We start from the raw sequence: 19,679 nt of genomic DNA on the forward strand, positions 1-19,679 counted from the left end.
AAACGTACCAAACTGATCCTCCTAAAGACCTAAACGTAGGGCTGGGCGATAAATCGATTTAATCGATTAATTCGAATGTGTGCTTTAAGGCGATGTGTTTTATTGAAAATCGAGAAAATCGCCCCCACCCCTCCCCCCCGTTGGGTTCCCGTAGTAGAGTGCGCGCGCATTGTTTACAAACTAAAACAATGTCACCGCCGCCGCCGCCGCCACCTCACAACAACAACCCAGCATTTTGGAGACATTCACCAACTGTACTCCGCATGAGAAGAAGAGTGCCCGGTGGAAAGCCATCACGGATGCAGTCGCGATGTATATCGCAAAAGATATGGTGCCCATATACACCGTGGAAAAGCCGGGGTTTATTCACCGTCTCAAAGCTTTGGACCCCAGGTACGTGCTACCAAGCCGTAAACATTTTTCTGACGTTGCCTTGCCTCGGCTGTACAATAGTACACGCCAAAGGATCTCTGCGGAGCTGGAGGGGATGTCATTCTACTCCGCAACAACTGACCTGTGGTCCAGCAGGTTGACCCAGACACCGATCCACTTGACTGGTGGAAGCGTCACCAACTTAACTTTCCAAGGCTAAGTACTTTAGCAAAGAAATACCTCTCTGTGCCAGCTACAAGTGCCCCCTCTGAGAGGCTTTTCAGTGTGTGGGGGGGGGGCATTGTTACATGCCACCGTGCATGCCTGAAGCCAGAGGTAGTAGACAGGCTTGTCTTCCTGGCAAAAAATATTTAGAAAAAACATGCACTACTGTTTAATACTGTTGGTTATGTTGTGAATGCACTTGATTTTGTTTACATGCACTTATTTACTGTGCAAAATATGTTATGTTGATGTTAGATCAGATGTTGCACTTTTGAAAATGTGAATGTTAAAGGGTCATATACATTTTATTTCATGCTGTGTTTGTATCAGTGTATTCAGTTAGAAAAGCTTACTGTAAAAAGTTACATTTGCACAGTTGTTTACAATGGAAGGCTACTATTTAATGCCATTTAATGTTATGTTTAATTTAATTTTATATTTAAATGATTCAGGGAAACAAAAGAGTGACCAAATACTTTTTGTATACTACAGGCACCTTTCTACAATGTTCAGGTTTTGTTTGCACTTTATTTTTATCAACCTACTTGGGAAAATCATCACAAAATAAAAGAAAAAAATGTTTTCAACAGCTTCTGTCATCTGCAAAAAATTTTGGGGGAAAAAAATCGATTTAAATCGTGAATCGGATTTTTTGTAAAAAAATCGGAGATTTTTTTTTTAGGCCATATCGCCCAGCCCTACCTAAACGTACCAAACTGATCCTCCTAAAGACCTAAACGTACCAAACTGATCCTCCTAAAGACCTAAACGTACCAAACTGATCCTCCTAAAGACCTAAACGTACCAAACTGATCCTCCTAAAGACCTAAACGTACCAAACTGATCCTCCTAAAGACCTAAACGTACCAAACTGATCCTCCTAAAGACCTAAACGTACCAAACTGATCCTCCTAAAGACCTAAACGTACCAAACTGATCCCCCTAAAGACCTAAACGTACCAAACTGATCCTCCTAAAGACCTAAACGTACCAAACTGATCCTCCTAAAGACCTAAACGTACCAAACTGATCCCCCTAAAGACCTAAACGTACCAAACTGATCCTCCTAAAGACCTAAACGTACCAAACTGATCCTCCTAAAGACCTAAACGTACCAAACTGATCCTCCTAAAGACCTAAACGTACCAAACTGATCCTGCTAAAGACCTAAACGTACCAAACTGATCCTCCTAAAGACCTAAACGTACCAAACTGATCCTCCTAAAGACCTAAACGTACCAAACTGATCCTCCTAAAGACCTAAACGTACCAAACTGATCCTCCTAAAGACCTAAACGTACCAAACTGATCCTCCTAAAGACCTAAACGTACCAAACTGATCCTCCTAAAGACCTAAACGTACCAAACTGATCCTCCTAAACTGAGCTCCGTTCAAACATCCACGCTTTGGTCTTTGGGGAAATATACAAACACAACGATGGTCTAAAGAGAGCTTCTCTCTCTTTTTCACTTGGCTTCTTAGTATTTTGCTTTAGGTGAGCTATTGGCTCTAACAGGTCCAGGTCCAGGTCCAGGTCCAGGTCCTGTGTAGTCTCTCAGGAGGATTCAAACAAAAGGCAGAATCCAAACCCCCCCGATATTCACATGCTAATGATGCTCGACGTGGTCGTGATTTATGTAAAAAGTACAGTGAGAGTGAAGATGAAGTGCTGTTGCAGTAAAAGAAGAAGAAGAAGAAGAAGAAGAACCACTGGGATCTGTTTTCACATTCAGAAGACGTCCCACGGTTGGATACTGTAGTCATGGAAACAGAGAGGCAAAGCCAGCTCGTCACGGGGCTAAATAAGACCAACTCCTCCTCTTCATCATCATCCTTCTCATCCTCCTCCTCCTCCTCCTCCTCAGATACCCGGCCAGGACAGGAAGCCCGGCTGTAACCTGCAGGCCGTAACCTGTCTGGTAATTGTCATGTTAAAACAGATGAAATCGTTGTGCTAAATACAAGCGATAATGTTGATAAAATGCCAACATTTTGTTTTGAAGCTCATATTATGATATAAATATCGACAGGACGATTGATCTCTTGAAAACCACATGAGTCACAATCATTTCTTCAATAATATTGAAAAGAAAATCACACGAGATCCAATGTTTTTGGATCAGACTTTAACCTGCATCTTAAAAATAAAATGTCTTTCTTTATATTTCGGTTACCTCGTGTTTCAGAGCAGAGATGACGATCAGCTGAACAGATTTAATATGTCTTCTGTCACTGATTTGTATCTTAAACGCTTCAAAAACTGAACAGAATTGATCAAATAAAATCATGTTACTGTCTTTTTCTGGATGTAAAACACACACACACACACACACACACACACAGCTGACCACGAAAACAATCAGCAACAAGTGGAAATATTACACCGCTCCTGCATTTTGCAACACAAGTTTGTACATTCCTCCACGGGAGAAATAAACGCTTTTGACGAGACATCTTCAAGGACAGGCCCGTCCTCCACACAAACACGCACACACACACACACACACACAGCTGATGCTTCTGAACAAAAACAAAATAAAAAGGCCCTCAGGACTGAAAAACTGGAGGAAACAATGTCTGATTCTTGTCACATTCCATCAGACAAAGAGGTCCGACATGTTCGGAGTGAAGTCGAGCTTCAAGAACAGAAGAAGCTCACAGCGTCCGCTACATTTCCTCCAATAGTACGAGGAAAGAAAAGGGAAAGAAATGGTTTGAAAGAAGGATAAACATCAATAACACCAGCGAGTGCAAACAGGATTTAGGAGGAGAAAAGAAGAAAAGGTTGTTGACAGTGAAATCCAGTATTGTTGACGGTTAAATCTGTGTTTTAAACAAAGACCTTTAAGACCGATTCATCGCGTTTACTTGTGTTGGAATAAACCTTTCAGTGTCATAAATGTTGGTGTACAAGAAGAAGTTCATTTAGCAGGCGCCACCCGACAAATAGGAAAATAATCAGACCATCTGTCAGTTGGACGGGGAAACCGCTAGAGATGGGAATCCAGAATCGGTTCCCCTTGAGAACCGGCTCCTAGATATCCGAAGGTGTCATGAGTTACACATCTATATACTCCAGCAGAGACCGGTCCACCGTGGCAGACCCAGATCCTCCAGCAGAGACCGGCCCACCGTGGACAGACCCAGATCCTCCAGCAGAGACCGGCCCACCGTGGACAGACCCAGATCCTCCAGCAGAGACCGGCCCACCGTGGACAGACCCAGATCCTCCAGCAGAGACCGGTCCACCGTGGACAGACTCAGATCCTCCAGCAGAGACCGGTCCACCGTGGACAGACCCAGATCCTCCAGCAGAGACCGGTCCACCGTGGACAGACATAGATCCGGAGCTCCGGAGGGAGGAGCAGCAGCGCCTCCTCCTCCAGGAGCAGAGCTTCTCCTCTCTGGGAGCCAACACCGACACCAAGCTGCTGGAGACCCAGAACGTGTTGCTGGACCCGCTGGAGGGAAGGGGGGCACGGGAGAACCAGAACCAGCACTGAGAGGGGCAGACTGTCAGACCTGCAGCAGTAACATGAGAGGTTTTCTAAAGAGACTCTGGTGCTCAGAGACACTACAGCTTTAGTCCTCAGGGACCAACAGAATCAACACTAAAAGTTCCTTGTAGCAGCTTTAAGTAGATTCCAGCCTTACTAACTGCCACGTCAAAGACACGTGACCGCCTCATAATATTAAACATGTTTTCATCCATCTTTCCTACGGTCGGTGCAGTTTACTGCACAACAACTGCAAGCGAGCGTCACCGCAGTAGCAAGCATTTGGCAAGCAAGCAGCATTCCTACAGACAACTATGGGGAAAGCTTCCGAGCGGAGCGGCACCACAGCGGCAATCCGTCTGCAGCTGAGAGACAACTCCATCGACTCGCTGTCAACTAGGACTGGGACTAAACCAGAGCAGGGAAGAAGGTTCTGCCCTCTGGATGTGAGTCTAAACCCGTCTATACAGAGCAGACAGAAGCGACAGGAAACTGACATGGAGCAACAGAATAGGTGAATAAAGCGCGTATATAATAATAAGTAAATATCAAGAGTGGAAGAAACAACTTTCCCAAACTCACACGCAGCTGAAAAACTCAAAAGTATATATATCCCAGCATGCACTGGGACTTCACATAGATACAATTTGAGTGAGTTTCATCAAACCTCCAACCTCCTCACACTTAATTGATTAATTGGTTTCTGCACTTTTTCATGCCCTTTTTGGCCGATGCTAGTTTATTAATTGATACCATGATGAATAAGTCTGAACAGATGTTTACATTACTACTAACACTGCATTTTTATATGGAATAAACTATATTGTTTTTAAGCTTATTTTAGGGGTGTAACTAACAAGTATTTATATTATGAATACATTATTAGTCCACAAAATATCAAAGCATCACAAGCTCCAAATGTGATGTTATCATATTGTCAACAATAATAAAATAAAAAAACAACAAATATATTCAATATACAATTATATAAAAGAGAGAGAGAAAAGAGAGAAAAGAGAGACAGAAAGAGAGACAGAAAGAGAGCGCGAGAGACAGACAGAGAGAGGGAGAGAGACAGAGACAGACAGAGAGAGGAAGAAAGGTTATAACGATGGTAAATATGTGTCATTAAGAGATATTGAGTATTGATCACCTGAAGAATTGCTGCACAAATCGTCAATCTGTTAAAGCAGGTCTAAGTCACGCCCCTAATTACTGAATATGCAAATGAGCTCAGGTGTGCCATTTAAAGAACAGATGAATTTCTTACCTGTTTTTCCAGCATGATCATTCTCTCAGTATCATGACCTTCATGGAGAGAGTGTTTGTGTCCAGTTCACGTCCTCCCGTTCAGACACACTCCTCCTCTGTCGGCATCTTCTTCTTCACGGATGAAGCAAGAGAGAGAAGAAGAAGAAGAAAAAATAATAATACCCCGAAAAAAGAAAAATAACGGTTTTTTGAAGCTAACTAGCTGGGAGGCTAGCAAGACAGCTTTACGGTGCTTTATTTTATCCTTGAGATAAATGTTCCTCACTGGCTCCAGTGTGTCTCCACATTAATATAAAAAGGAGATTAACGGGCGGTGTATTCATGGAGGAAAAAAAACAACCAATGGCTAGCTGAGTTAGCGTGCTAAGGGCTAAGCTAACGTTAGTGTGCTAGCAAGCTAAATCTCAGCAAAAAAATGTTTTATTTGTCTGCTCTTCGCCCATAGCTGGTCCGCTGTGTTCAAGTCCAATTTTTTTTTAATGAATAAATACAACGGAAAAGTCTCCGACTAAATCCGCGCCCGTTGCTCGCACGACGACGACATCCCGGAGAAGAGTGGTCAGACTCCGGAGAAGATGTGGCTGATTTTGATGCTTAAATGGATGCTGCTGAAGACAAGACGCTGCTGCTGCTGCTGCTGTTGCGGGCGGATAGTGAAAGTGTGTCTCAGAATAACGACGCTCTGTGAACTCACCACAAGACGTAGAAGGAGGCGAGACATTGGACGCACTTGAACACACCTCAATGTATATTATAATGTAATATATCTGTAATGTAATATATACTTTTAATTCTAACAAATAATAAATATAATACATGAATAATATAAAATAAAAATACAAAACAAATTCAAGCTTTTATTAATTCACACATGTATCAATAAAACGTTCTTAAATTAAAAAAGAATTCAAAAAAATGCATTCCATTTAATTCTAAACTGAATTAAGTGGAAGCAACAAATTAGAAATAATAACAAATATGTTTTGACGATTTCAAAACGATTGTAACAATTTTATATTCATCCTTAAAAAGGAGAACACACCCCACCAAATGTATATTGAATATATAATTTTAATTCTAGCAAATGATAAATAGAATACATACATAATATGAGATACAAAATTCAAGCTTTTAATCATTTACATATAAATATAAATAAACATATGTTTTTAAATTAAAAGAATTTTTTAATTTTAATTCTAAAATGTATTAATAAGTAGAAAAAAGAAATTAGAAATTTTACAAAATATGCACTTTTATGCATGTTTCTTTACTATTTCAAGACGATTGTAACAATGTTACATTCATCCTTACAAATAACAATGACAGCAAGACTTTAGTTATAACGATTGATTAGTTTTTTCAATTCATGTTTTACATATAATATTGACATTAAGTTTAGTTTATTGGAGAGAAGGGGCAGTGCAAAATAATAGATCCACATGATTAAATCTAGAATTAGCCAAAAGGCTATTTATTGTCTGTAGAGTCTGGCCAAGGTGTTATATGAAAATAAACAAACAAAATACTTATTTTTAAGTATTGAATAGCATACCTTTAATTTTCTTTTAAAGAGACGTAAACAAACAAAATATATGCTTTTAAATCTGTTTTTATACTATTTTGAAACGGCCTTAACAAATCCACATTCCTCCTTAATGTTCGTAATAATGAGAAGACTGTACTTATGATTCCAGACCTTGTAAATTGTAGTTAAAACATATATTTACCTGTATTCCTCCACAGACCTTTATTTAATGGCCTATTTTCTCAGGGGCACAGAAACGTATCCTCTCCCCCGCGATGCATTCTGGTACTTTATGTAAATCCAACATGGCGGCCGCCTGCACCACCAGAGCGCTCCGTAAGGTCGGCGGTAGTATTTTGGAGTCTCCAGCCTCCTTTCTGGTGGGGAATGTGAGCGCTCGCGGGTCCAGGAGGACATACGGTACCGGAGGGTACCGGTCCAATCTGCTGTCCTCTCTGCAGACCGGAGGGTACCGGTCCAGGGTGCTGGGCTGCACCGTCGTCCTGCTCGGTGGAGGTTTGGGTTTATACCAGACTGTGAAGTACAGGTTTCAGCAGCACCACCTGGCCGAGGAGGAGACTAAGGTGAGTCCGCTCTCCAGAGCCTCTAACGCGGTCACACTGTGAGCCGGTGTCCCGTTGATCTCTGCTGGTTCCGGAGCTCCAGTGTTACCTAACTTCTGCTGACAGGGTCACCTGAACTAAGTCCTTCACTCCAACTACGTTTAGTATTGACAGATTAAGTTACTAGTTAGTAGTAGTGCCATGTAACTAGGTACATTTACTCAAATACTTTTAAAGTCGGCTAGTTGTACTTTAGTATTTCAATTGTTTGCAACTTTATACTTCTACTCTACTACAATTCAGAGGAATATATTGTACTTTTACTCAAGTTTGGCAGCTTTACTTACTTTGCATTTGTACATAAATAAATATACAAAAACAGCCACTTTATATTAGTGTACGTCAGACCTGCATCATCTCTCCTCTTCTGCCTCGCTCCAGGTCTCAGGAGGACGAGGTCTGGCGTTGACCCTGTACCAGTACAAGACCTGTCCGTTCTGCAGTAAGGTGCGAGCCTTCCTGGACTACCACGGGCTGCCGTACGAGATCGTGGAGGTGAACCCGGTGATGAGGAAGGAGATCAAGTGGTCGGTCTACAGAAAAGTGCCCATCCTGATGGTGGATAGCGATGTGGTAAGACTGACAAAATGTTTCTTCACCTCCGGTTCTGCTGAGTGAAGTCAATGCTTCATGTGTTAAAGCTGCATTATCTCTGCTGACCACCAGGGGGCGACTCCTCTGGTTGTATAGAAGTCTATAGAAAATGACTCTACTTCTCTCTTGATTTATTCCCTCAGTAAACATTGTAAACATGAGTTTATGATCTCAATCTCTAGTTTCAAGTCTTCTTCAATACAGCATGATGTTCATTTAGTACATTATGGTCCATTTAGAGTCACACAGACCATAAAGCAGGGGATGCTTTAGGGCGGGGCTACACGGTGATTGACAGGTCTCTACAAGAGACTCATACGGCATCTCTACATCACTCCTCCTCAGTCCATATATGGTCACTTCCCGTTCACTGGTTGCAAAAAAAACAACACGGCGATGGCCGTAATCCAAGATGGCAACCTCTTAAATAAACCCTCTGTGTCTTTTTGTCTTTTCTCTCTGCAGCAACTGAACGACTCGTCTGTCATCATCAGCTCCCTCAAGACTTATTTATTCAGCAAGTGAGTCATTTTTTTTACAGTATAAATGTCAAAAGTGAGCTGGTTCCAGCTTCATAAATGTGAGATTTCTGTGCTTTTCTTCATCATACATGACGGTAAACTGAAGATCTTTTGGGTTTTGGTTGGTCGGGTTAATAAAACACACTTGAAGACGTTACCTTTGACTGTGGGGAATTAGAACGCCCGTTTTTCACTATTTTCATACATTTTAGAAAATTTAAAAGGCGATTTATCAAGACAATAATGAGCAGATTCAATAAAGTTACTTTTCTAAAATTGCCCGGGCAAATAAAACCCAAATTATGATGCACGCGTGTCCAGCACTAGAGGTAAGGGAGGAAATATACGGTGTGTTTGGGTGCGCTGGCCCTTTAAATGTGAAAGTTTTGTCGTCCAGGGACAAAAACGTGTCGGACATCCTTCGCTGCTACCCGGAGATGAAGTCTGTGAACGACCGCGGGAAGGAGGTGACCGAGTACTCCAACAAGTACTGGGTGATGCTGGGCGAGGCCGAGGCCACGGCGCTCTACCCAGAGAAGGAGATGCAGAAGTGAGTCCTGGTTCTGGTCCCAGACCGGATCCTCATTAATGTCGGCAGGTCACAATAACAGCGTGGCGTCATTAGTGTGTTTCTGTCAATATAAATGTCACCCTCCTCATTGACTGACCTCCACGTTGATAAACCTGCCTCGATGTTTCAGTATGTGCAGAGAGAGTTTTAACCTCTTCAGGCGGCTGCGTGCAGTTTAAGTGTTCAAATGTTTTCCAGTTCTTATTCATCTGTTGAGATTCTTTAAACGCCTCTTAAAATGTAAGTGCAAAATGCATCACTTTTATTTATTTTATTTGTGAAAGTAAGATCTCTTAAATCTCTCTCTGGTATACTCAGTAGTGTGGTCGTCTGCATACTCTTATTTTGAAAGGCTGCTGTCGTCCAATGGCTGCGTTGCACACCTGTAAAAACAGTTAAACTGTGTTGAAACTGGTTTGTGTTCAGAGAGGAGATGAAGTGGCGTCAGTGGGTCGACGACTGGCTCGTGCATCTCATATCTCCCAACGTGTACCGGACCACCGGCGAGGCCCTGGCCTCCTTCGACTACATCGTGCGTGAGGGAAAGTTCAGCACCTACGAAGGATTCTTCGCCAAATATGTCGGCGCCGCCGCCATGTTTCTCATCGCCAAGCGGCTGAAGAGTCGGTGAGGAATCCTTTAAACGGGTTTAGCTCTAAACTGTCTCCGTTGTGTTTGTGAATGTTTTTAATGACAGATCTTTTATTTTGGAGGTCAAAGTAGTGATTCTTCTTCTCCTTGGGTAAACAGATACGAGCTGCAGGACGACGTGAGGCAGGACCTCTACAAGGCCGTCAACGACTGGGTGGCAGCCATCGGCAAGAAGAGGAAGTTCATGGGAGGAGATCGTCCCAACCTGGCCGACCTGGTGAGGACACGTCTGTCTGTCATCGTTAAATAATAATACATACAAAGAATCTAAGACATAAAATAGTGCGCAAGTTTAAATAAAGGGATCAAAGATATAATAAAATATGTATAATTTGGTAGAAAGGTTGCACGGAGATTTAAACGTAGTAAACCCGTTAGAAGTAGATAAAGTTAATGTACAGTCACGTACAAACTTCAGGCTTTTGGGATAAAACATGTTGATTCATTAATTCATTACTAGTCTGTAAAATGTCAGATTCTGAGGCTTAAAATGTCCTTTAACGGCCACCGTACAGACGATGAACACGATTCATTCAACGACGATTTATTTTCTATCTTTTATTGTCTTCCTGGTGAACAGAGCGTGTTTTGGTTGAACTGTGTCCTCCGCAGGCGGTGTTCGGCGTGCTCAGAGTGATGGACGGCCTGCAGGCGTTTGACGACATGATGGTGAACACGAAGGTCAAACACTGGTACAGACGTATGGAGAGGGCGTCGCTCAACCACGAGGGCCGCGACGCGTGAACCAGTGAAAGAACACCGGAGAGACTAAACGGTAAACTGCCAAGACGGACGGAGACCGGGAAGCAAGAAGACCCGCTTTTATTGTGAAAGGGGTTTGAGAATCCCTGATAAACGAATGGATTCAAACCTGCAGCCGTTTATGTCGATGAAGAGATGAAACGCATAAATACTGTAGCCTTATATCTGATTTGACCATTTAATTAAGCTGCTGCTGTGGAGGAATTATCCAACCGGCCTGGTTTTAGAGGCGTTTTACTGGCCTCTACTGGTGAGCTGTAGGAACTGCAACAAATTAAATAAAGAAGTTTATCTTTCAAGCAGTGATTCTGTTAATTTCCCCCCTTTTTTTTCACTACATGGAGCTGAAAATCTCACGAATTGTCCCTTTAATACTTCAGTCTGCAGAGTTTCTATGCAGATCTAGAAATGTATTTCTTTACACATTTCCAGACTCTGAATTAAAGACTCACAATAAAAGCTTAACTCAAATACTTTCAGTCTTCACCACGACCAAATAAAAACCTGTTCACACACTAGTCTTCATAATGTCTTCATTCTTTGTGAATGAACATGGTTTTATGGTCTCGACCACCGGTTCTTTGGTTTTTGGCTCCCGCAAAGACTCAAGTGCTGCTTGTATTTATGAAAAGTAAAAATCAGTTCCTGCTCCAATTTTTGCCGATAAATATGAAGGTTTTATCTTCTAAACCTCGGACTTTAGTTAACCAATTAAGATATTTTGGTCCAGTTGACTCGGATAAGTTTGTTTAAAGTCGGATACTTTCGGATTTATTTCTTTGAATTTGTTGAGCTCAGCTGCTGCTGTTCTCTTCAGGGGTTCAATTATATTCACGTGAAAGAAGAACTGGTGACCCTCCAGTTTGTATTTAATCTACAGATGCATTTCTGAATTAATTTTTTTTTAAACCAACTTGTGCTTAGTTGTAAAAATAGAATAAAGGAAATGTTGAGTTATTACATCTTTAGTAATCATTTATAAATCAGCTTCCACTTTATATTTTTAATCATTTTAACTAATTAGAAGGTTTATGGCGACACTTAACTCTGTGCATAGTTCCCATAGTCATCACTGAATAATTTTTTTGACCCTTGTGAGGCTCCGTAGAATCGTCTAATTTACAAAAGGAAAATGAAATCAAAGGACGACAAACCGAGTAAACTGCTGACGAGGTTGTATTTCAGACATTTGGTCCACAGATGAAGATGATCGTTCTATTAACACCAATCATCCACATTATATTCAGACCTCTGCTCCTCCACAAACAAGATTTATGATCAAATCTTTAGTGTTTTGGTAAAATAGCAACTGACGTGCTTCAGCAGTTAAACTCTTGATAAACATAATCTTCCTTCACGATGATTCAACAGCTCATCTGACCCACATGGTGGATTCATGAAGACAAACGGCAAAAAAAGTTAAAAGCGTTCCGACAGTCTGAGCAGCGACTGTTGAAATAAAAACAGACGGCAGAGAGAGAGCATAATAAGAGATCTTAACTAGTGAAAACAGCTTCAACACTATGATCCTGAACGTGTACATTCTGCAGCAGAAAAAACTGACGTTTTAACTGATGTTGAAGGTTTAGAAGCGTTAAAAAAAAAAAAAACTTCTTCCAAACACGTTGAATCTATTCAGAGTTCTGAGAGACGTCCAGTTAAAGACTGAAGTTCATGAGCGTGAGAAGCAGCGTTTCTTCCCGATTACCGACTAAAGTCTCCCTCCACATCCCCCCCCCCTTCATTCAGTCCTGTACAGCATCACGCCGCTACATCCAACATGGCGGCTCCATCACGAGGCCCAGAACACGGAGCTCAGCTGTCCTTTAGGCGGACGGATCTGTCGGCTCTGCAGCGACATCTACGGACGAGCAGGAAGAATTCACTTCAGTTTATTCTCAAGAAACAAACTTTAGAAATAAAGTAAAAAAATATACACACATTATTATTATTATTATTATTATTATTATAAGATACAAACAACAATAATGATAATAAAACAGATATGTCGTGTTGGGAATAGAATATATGTATAAAACAGAGAGTATAATAGTGCTGTTATTATTCCTAGCACTACGTACCTCTAGAAACTGTCTGAGTCTGATGACTGAGCCCATCTGTCCACTGCTGGTCACCGCTTCAATCCTAAACACACATTTATCACATCGCAAGTTAAACTTCAACCAACTCTGACAAACTTTGAATATGTAAATGAGCGAGTACCTCGGGAAGTATTCCTCTTTGAGCAGCAGGATGAGCTTCCAGAACTGGCTCTGGTACTGTTTCATCAAAGCGTTCCCACAGACCTGAAGGAGACGCAGAGTATTCACCACACCGCTGCGTTCACTGACCGCAGTAAAACTCAGACCCTTTACCAACAACACACTGTGGAAACACTACGAGTTAGCCCTGCATGTATTATCACCTAAATGTACTTAAAGTACTTCAAGTAAAAGTAATGATTGATCAGTAAAATGGTTTACTATCATATCTGATGGTTCTGGATCAATGTTACTGCAACAAGTACCTCTGAGATGTAGTACAGCAACAAGTACCTCTGAGATGTAGTACAGCAACAAGTACCTCTGAGATGTAGTACAGTCGCAAGTACCTCTGAGATGTAGTACAGTCGCAAGTACCTCTGAGATGTAGTACAGCCACAAGTACCTCTGAGATGTAGTACAGTCACAAGTACCTCTGAGATGTAGTACAGCAACAAGTACCTCTGAGATGTAGTACAGTCACAAGTACCTCTGAGATGTAGTACAGCAACAAGTACCTCTGAGATGTAGTACAGCAACAAGTACCTCTGAGATGTAGTACAGTCACAAGTACCTCTGAGATGTAGTACAGCAACAAGTACCTCTGAGATGTAGTACAGTCACAAGTACAACATTTCCGTTGCGTATTTTACAGAGAAAATCAATGAAAATCGAAAAAAGACGCCGAAAAAAACCCAGTTGGATCGCTTCACAGACTCTTTTTATTAGACTCTCTCAAGAGTATGTGGCGTATATATTCCATCTTAATAATCTCACTTGTGTCTGTGCGTGCGTGGGTGGAGGCAGCAACGTGAGCGTTAGACGAACAGGACTCACCTCCAGAAAGTCGAACAGCAGCGTCGCCGTGATGTCGGCCAGCGGCTCCATGTTGAGCATCTGAGCCAACCAACGCCAGCCGTTGCTCAGCCCGTGAGGAGCCGGCTGGAACACACCGAGGAGCGCCACGCGGTTAAAAGACGCTCAACGGAATTACATCAATATGAGTGCAGGAGGGTCGCCTCTCACCGCCTGCTTGGTGCCGTAGGGCCACCTCAGCTGGATGATGGCGGCGTAGAGCCGGATCATCCCCGACATCCTCTTCAGGAAACTGTCCTGACCTTCGACCCCGGAGTCGTCCACGCGGTAACCGAGAATCCTCTGGTAGTCCTCCACGGCCGTGCCGTCCTTCATGGGTGGGTAGTGAGGGACGGCGTACGGACACTTCTTGTGCAGGTGAGCGAGGATGAGCTCGCCCACCTGAGGGTGCAGCTCCCAGACGCCGGACGCCACCACGGCGATGGGGAACGCGGCTTCGTGGTGAGACGCCACCTCCTCCTCTCCTTGTTTCTACAGCGGGGGGGAATGATTAATCCCAGGAGGAGCTGTGTCGTCATTTAGTTTGTTGTTTATTAGTCCACAACTTTCTAGACTAAAACATTTTAAACATGCAAAAGTGGATTTAAGATGAATTTAAGGAGAGTTTAAGACTCGTTCAGGATGCAAACACAATGTAAGGTGCACTTGTGCACCGAGTCGTCCTGAACGACCCACATTTTGGTTTCTTAGATAAAACGCATCTAAGAACAGACTCACCACAAGCTTCTCCGCCAGCTTGAAGCTGACGAAGTCGAGCCCCTGAGGATGCTGGGAGGTGGAGATGTTCCGCCCCCCCGACACCACCGCGCGTCCCGACAGCAGCTTGTCGATCTTGTCGAAGATTTCTCGGAGCTGCGATCCGGAGTTGCTGGAGATCTGACTGACGGGGATGCTGGCGGCTTTCTGCAGCTCCAGCTTCAGCTTCTTGGTCTTTAAATGCAGAGAAGAGAAATCAAACGTTCAACCGCTGCACACTCTCTCCCCCCCCCCCCCATCACCACAGCAGCGCTTTGCGTCAGGCCGGGTTATTGGAGATCAAAAAACATCCGTTCGTCTCAGAGAATGGACGACTGTCAAGTGCTGGAAAGATGGTGTCAAATGTCTGCTCAGATGAATCGTCGTGCTTTCTTTCTCTTTGAGTATTCAGTTCTGATTCCTATTTAAAATGTACATATTTTAGAATTGTATCGTTACATTTTAGTTATTTTCTTTGTTCATTTGTGAAGCTTTGAGCTGCATTTCAGAAATGAAAAGATGCCAAATAAAAATAAGATAATATTATTTAGTATAGTTTCCATATAGCGGAGTTTCTCGGAGCGCTCCTCTTTCCGTTGTGCGGCCGCTTCGAGTTGAAAATCTCTGAACTTCTCAGAGAGTCTGGTGACGTCAGTGCAGTAAACGGAGGAGGAGCTTGTTTTGGTCGTCTGTCATGAGTGCGTCTCCAAAATATGAATTGATGATCATTAATGACCCATAATAACAGATCCCTTTGATTATAACAGCTGGTCTACAAGGATCAAGACTACGGTAGTTTTTTGCCACCGTAGGAAAAATCAGTAAACTATCAAATATTCTCGATATTCTTCATAAAAACACACTATTTAAATGATAAGGAAATAAACTAAAGTTTCAGCCCAAATAGATAATAAAGAGCAAAGGAGCGATGTTGGTCTACCACACGACGGTGGTTGGAGAGCTGAGATGTCGTCTCTGAAGCGGCCTGAAGGACTCGTGTTGACTGAAGCGCTCGCTCACCTGAGCGTCTTTAGCGGCGCGGAGTTGCTCGAAGGACTGAGCGCACCGAGCAGCCGACTGCTGCAGCTCCTTGTACCACTTCAGTGTGCCGTCTTCAGCGCTGTTCTGCAGACCTGTTGGAGGACAAATGTTTTAACCCGAGCAGCCATCTTTTCCCTTAGATATCTCTCTCTATATTAATAATGATCAGAGTGATGGACTGGACTCCCTCACCTTTCCTCTTGGCCTTCTCTTTGGCCGACTCCGCCGCCTTCTTCTGCGCCTCCTGCTGCGCCTGCAGCTGCTCCCGCTGCCTGCGCTGCTCCTCCTCATCCTCGTCCTTCTTCTTCTTCTCTTGAGCCTTGGCGACGTCCTCCTGCAGCAGCCGGATCAGAGCCCTCATCTCGTGGAGGGCTCGCTCGGCCACCGTCATGTCGTCCACGCTGGGAAACTCTCCCTGGAAAAACACACAGAGACAGGTCACGGAGCCTGATGAGGTCTGATCCACATCAGAGATCCGGTCCTCGAGGTTCAAGACTGGATTCATCCTGAACCGGGAAACCCGAGAGCAGCTCGGAAGGAAAACAACACGCGTACAATATATATAAAATACACAAAGCACTCATTATACATTCACCCTGTAGTATTAAAACTGAATGAAATATTTGTATTTAACATTCCAGATATCGTGTGCATCGTTATTAAACTGTTGTGAAAAGTTCAGGCGATAATATTGCTGTTAAGCTTTATTTTCTCTTCCACATAAGTTTGTTTACATCGAGTTATTTGACTGAACCAGACCAGGTTGTAATAAACAGATGATCTGATATCAATGAGTCAGACTCACCTCTGCCGTCTTGCGCACCACCTCCGACAGCTGCGAGCACAGCTGGTTCCCGCGGGTGCAGTAGGAGCCGAGGTCGGTCCTGGTCCGGGTGGACGGCTCCAGCAGCTGGTTGAGCTGCAGGATCTCCTCCTGGATGGTGTTCAGGTTACGCAGACGCTCGCGGCTGTCCGACTGCCGCTGACGCTCGAGCTCCGCCTCCCGCAGGCGCTGCTGCTCCGCCTCCCTCAGACGCAGGTTGATGATCTGACAGCGAGGACGGAAAATATGTGTTCATACCGAACAACAAAACAACTTGCTGCTAACAGGAGATGTTCACTTCTCTGATATAAACATGAATGCTTTGACTCCTGAATCTAAACTACGTCTCTGAAGACTTTCATCCGGTTAGATCAGGTTTTCTATGAGATGCTTGATAAATAGCAGCAGACTTCACGGCCTCTCCAGACCTTGAAAGACGATCATACCTTCATCCTGTGTCGCTGCTCTTCCTTCAGCTTCTCTTGACGCCCGATGCTCTCTTTGGTTCTGAAGGAGAGAACAGCGGAGAACCAGAACAGCTTTTAAATTGGCACAGAAATAATATTTCACGTTCAGATTCAGATTGGCCGTCGTGGTCTTACTCTCGGTCCATCATGTCCCTCATGCTCTGGAACTCCTGCCTCTGCTTCAGCTCCATGAACTCCTCGAAGCGCTTCAGCTGCTCCGACTCGGAGCTCGCCACCATGGCCACCAGCTTCTCGTGCATCTCCTGCCGCAGTTTGAGCGCCAACTGAGGAGATACGTTCAAGACGTCCACCAGGTGAGACTCTTTGCTGTTAATCACGTTTCATACATACATCAGGACCGGTGTGTATAAAACACAAGAAACGGTCTGAAGAATCATAATGTCTGACCTTGGCCTTTTCTCGTTTTTCCTCCTCAAACTTGATGATGCGCCCCGCCATCTCCATGGCTTTGGGCGACAGCAGAGAAATGGAAGGAAGTGAAGCCGGACTGAGACGCTCGCTGACGTCTTCCTCTGGATCTTCATCCTTCGCCTCGTCACCAACGGCCTGCAGCACATCGAGGACAGACGAGGGTCAGAGACACAGACGGGAAGGTGGAAGTAAGAGTTCAAACTGAGTCACAGGAAGTCATGAAGAAAGTGTGCAGCAGTTTGAATTCATACGGAAGAAAAGCACAACAACCCGCCTCACAGAAGAGGCTGGTTGTTTAATATTCCCTGAAAAAAAGAAGCAACGTTCAGGTTTATGAGTTTTTCCAATCTCAATGGAATTGTCTCTTTTAATTCTAACTTTCTAGTCATGTCCTCCGAGTAATGCTCGTCCTTGCAAACCCGAAATGATGTAAAAACTGATTTGATGACTTCCTGAAATCAACTACGGCGTGCAAAAACAATGAGTTTTAAATCTATAAACTACTGTTGTTTTGCTCTCTGAGTGACACCACTGAGCTCAAAAAAACCCACAAATCACACCAAAGTTATTACGTGAACTCTTCCTTTAACCCATCAGAAAACAGTGTAGTTTGAGTAGTTTTTCTTTCCCCGTCACATACAGAAACACTCATCAGGACGACAGACTTGCCTGCTCACGCTCGGTGCTCAAAGACGGGGCTGCAGAGAGCGCGCTGTGCCGGGCGTTGGCGTTGAGGTCGGGGATGGATCCCGAGAAGGAAACCGAGGCCGAGATCTCACCGGAGAGGCCGGGGCTGGAGCCTCCGGAGCCGGGGCTCAGAAAGCAGGATTTCTGGAGGGGCAAGGAGCTGAGACGCTCCAGTATGAGCGCAGAGCGATGGGACAGACTGATGGCCTCTTTGCAGCCGGCCAAAATATCCTGAAGGAAACACAGACGCATTAAAGTCTCACGTTTACTTCACTTTTCCTTTATTAAAGACGGGATGACACACACACACTAAGCTCCACTGATTTGATCAAATCACACACATTACAAACACACAGCAATACTCAGATTCAGGCTTTTCTTATACTGGTTGAATCACTGCACAGCGTTCACAACAAACCCTTCATGGACTTTCTACAAACCAACAGCATGAAACAAACATTTAAACACAAAGGAACATCAGTCCTCTCACACATCTGACAGGACACAATCAAACTTTCACAAAGTGATGCATGTTTTGACACGAAGAGACATTAATAATAATTATTATTATAATGCATCCATGCAATAATGAAAGTGAACTAATGTCCAATTAAAGTGACACCAGCTGCCTCTCATTGGTCATAATGGTGAGTTAGCTAACTGTGCTAATTAACTAGCTAGCCAGCTAACGTCCGGGTTAGCTTTAAATTAGCTTTAAACTCACCTCTCCTCTCTCTGACCAGAACGGGTCGTACGTGATGTTTCCCTTCGGTGAGTTCTTCAAAGCCCGTAAAGTTTCCCATCTTAGATTTGTAGCGGGCATCACGACAGAAGGATAAACAACTACAAACTCCGGATATCGTCGGTCTTAGTTTTGAATCGCCGCCGGATATGGTCACATAAATTACAATCCGACGAGAAACAGCCCGCCACGATGCTTCCGGCTGGGCAAAGAAATATATATATGTTTTTAATAAATAGCATTTCATGGCGATACAACCTAAATTATGTAACTACTGTAACAGTACAATATTTATTTTAATAATGAGAGAATTGATGACCAAGTGGCTCAACCGGGGAAACCATAGTATTACAGTCCCGCATTTTTTAAATGAATATTTGTTTGCTGTACTTACACGAATACTCATTTGTCACACTAAAACTTCAGATATGATTACAATAAGACACGTGGCCAAATTCTGCGTCACAAAATCCGAATAGTTTTCCACATAGTTTCTACCTGCTCTATGGTGCAGTGTTACATTATACATGGTTACATTTAAATTGAACACGATTCTGTGTTAAACAACAGACACAAGTGAATTATAAAATATCCAACATGTATATCTTGTGTTTTTATATGTTTCAGAATGAGTTGAATGTCTTGAATTATCAAAGTTCATTATGGGGTTTGGCATAAGACACAAATATTTGATTTCGGTATAATTGTAATTCAAACAGAAATAAAATGTGAGACTGCTATTAAATAAAAACGAGTGTGTTTATCAGTGGCGGCTGGTCAATAGAGGGCGATAGGGCCACGCCCCACCTTGAGCCACAACAAATAAAATAAAATAAATAATATATTATTGTGAATATTATTATATGATATATGTATTATTATATTATACAGAATATTATGATATGATATATATATTATTATATTATATATATTATACAGAATATTATATGATAGATGCATTGTTATATTATACAGAATATTATCATATATATATATAT

General features: G+C 43.0%; 3 protein-coding genes across 3 annotated transcripts in view; 1 reads left to right on the plus strand and 2 right to left on the minus strand.

Moving 5' to 3' along the window:
- The window catches only part of LOC306778696 (ral guanine nucleotide dissociation stimulator-like), a gene marked incomplete at its 5' end in the record, with an annotated part of 51,405 nt that extends 45,883 nt beyond the window's left edge, over positions 1–5,522 (minus strand). The window contains one exon of the mRNA XM_079270337.1: positions 5,366–5,522. Coding sequence (XP_079126463.1) covers positions 5,366–5,386 — 21 coding nt within the window. The remainder of the gene's footprint in view (positions 1–5,365) is intronic.
- A 1,648-nt stretch (positions 5,523–7,170) lies between these two features.
- Positions 7,171–11,134, plus strand: ptgesl (prostaglandin E synthase 2-like; the record flags this gene model as incomplete). Its single annotated transcript, XM_079269804.1, has 7 exons — positions 7,171–7,479; positions 7,900–8,091; positions 8,578–8,633; positions 9,031–9,183; positions 9,631–9,831; positions 9,955–10,072; positions 10,468–11,134. The coding sequence occupies 7 exons, from the start codon at positions 7,171–7,173 to the stop codon at positions 10,597–10,599; spliced, it is 1,161 nt and encodes a 386-aa protein (XP_079125930.1). The 3' UTR covers positions 10,600–11,134.
- Positions 11,135–11,835: 701 nt separating this feature from the next.
- gle1 (GLE1 RNA export mediator) lies at positions 11,836–18,815 on the minus strand. The gene is made up of 14 exons (XM_079270151.1): positions 18,664–18,815; positions 17,922–18,170; positions 17,229–17,387; positions 16,956–17,104; positions 16,800–16,860; positions 16,336–16,578; positions 15,723–15,945; positions 15,510–15,622; positions 14,472–14,684; positions 13,905–14,225; positions 13,716–13,820; positions 12,841–12,923; positions 12,699–12,762; positions 11,836–12,478 (listed from the first exon to the last, which is right to left on the minus strand). The coding sequence occupies exons 1-14, from the start codon at positions 18,760–18,762 to the stop codon at positions 12,410–12,412; spliced, it is 2,151 nt and encodes a 716-aa protein (XP_079126277.1). The 5' UTR covers positions 18,763–18,815; the 3' UTR covers positions 11,836–12,409.
- Between the last annotated feature and the right edge of the window lie 864 nt (positions 18,816–19,679).

Source organism: Melanostigma gelatinosum (assembly GCF_949748355.1).
Source record: "Melanostigma gelatinosum genome assembly, chromosome: 6".
NCBI classification, from domain to species: Eukaryota; Metazoa; Chordata; class Actinopteri; order Perciformes; family Zoarcidae; genus Melanostigma; species Melanostigma gelatinosum.

Excerpts from the sequence above, each read along its gene's own strand:
- gle1 (XM_079270151.1), bottom strand. The coding sequence starts at position 18,762 with ATGCCCGCTACAAATCTAAGATGGGAAACTTTACGGGCTTTGAAGAAC. Across the intron at positions 15,946-16,335 it reads TGGTGCGCAAGACGGCAGAG|GGAGAGTTTCCCAGCGTGGA; the intron begins GTGAGTCTGACT and ends GTGTTTTTCCAG. Across the intron at positions 12,763-12,840 it reads AAAGAGGAATACTTCCCGAG|GATTGAAGCGGTGACCAGCA; the intron begins GTACTCGCTCAT and ends ATGTGTGTTTAG.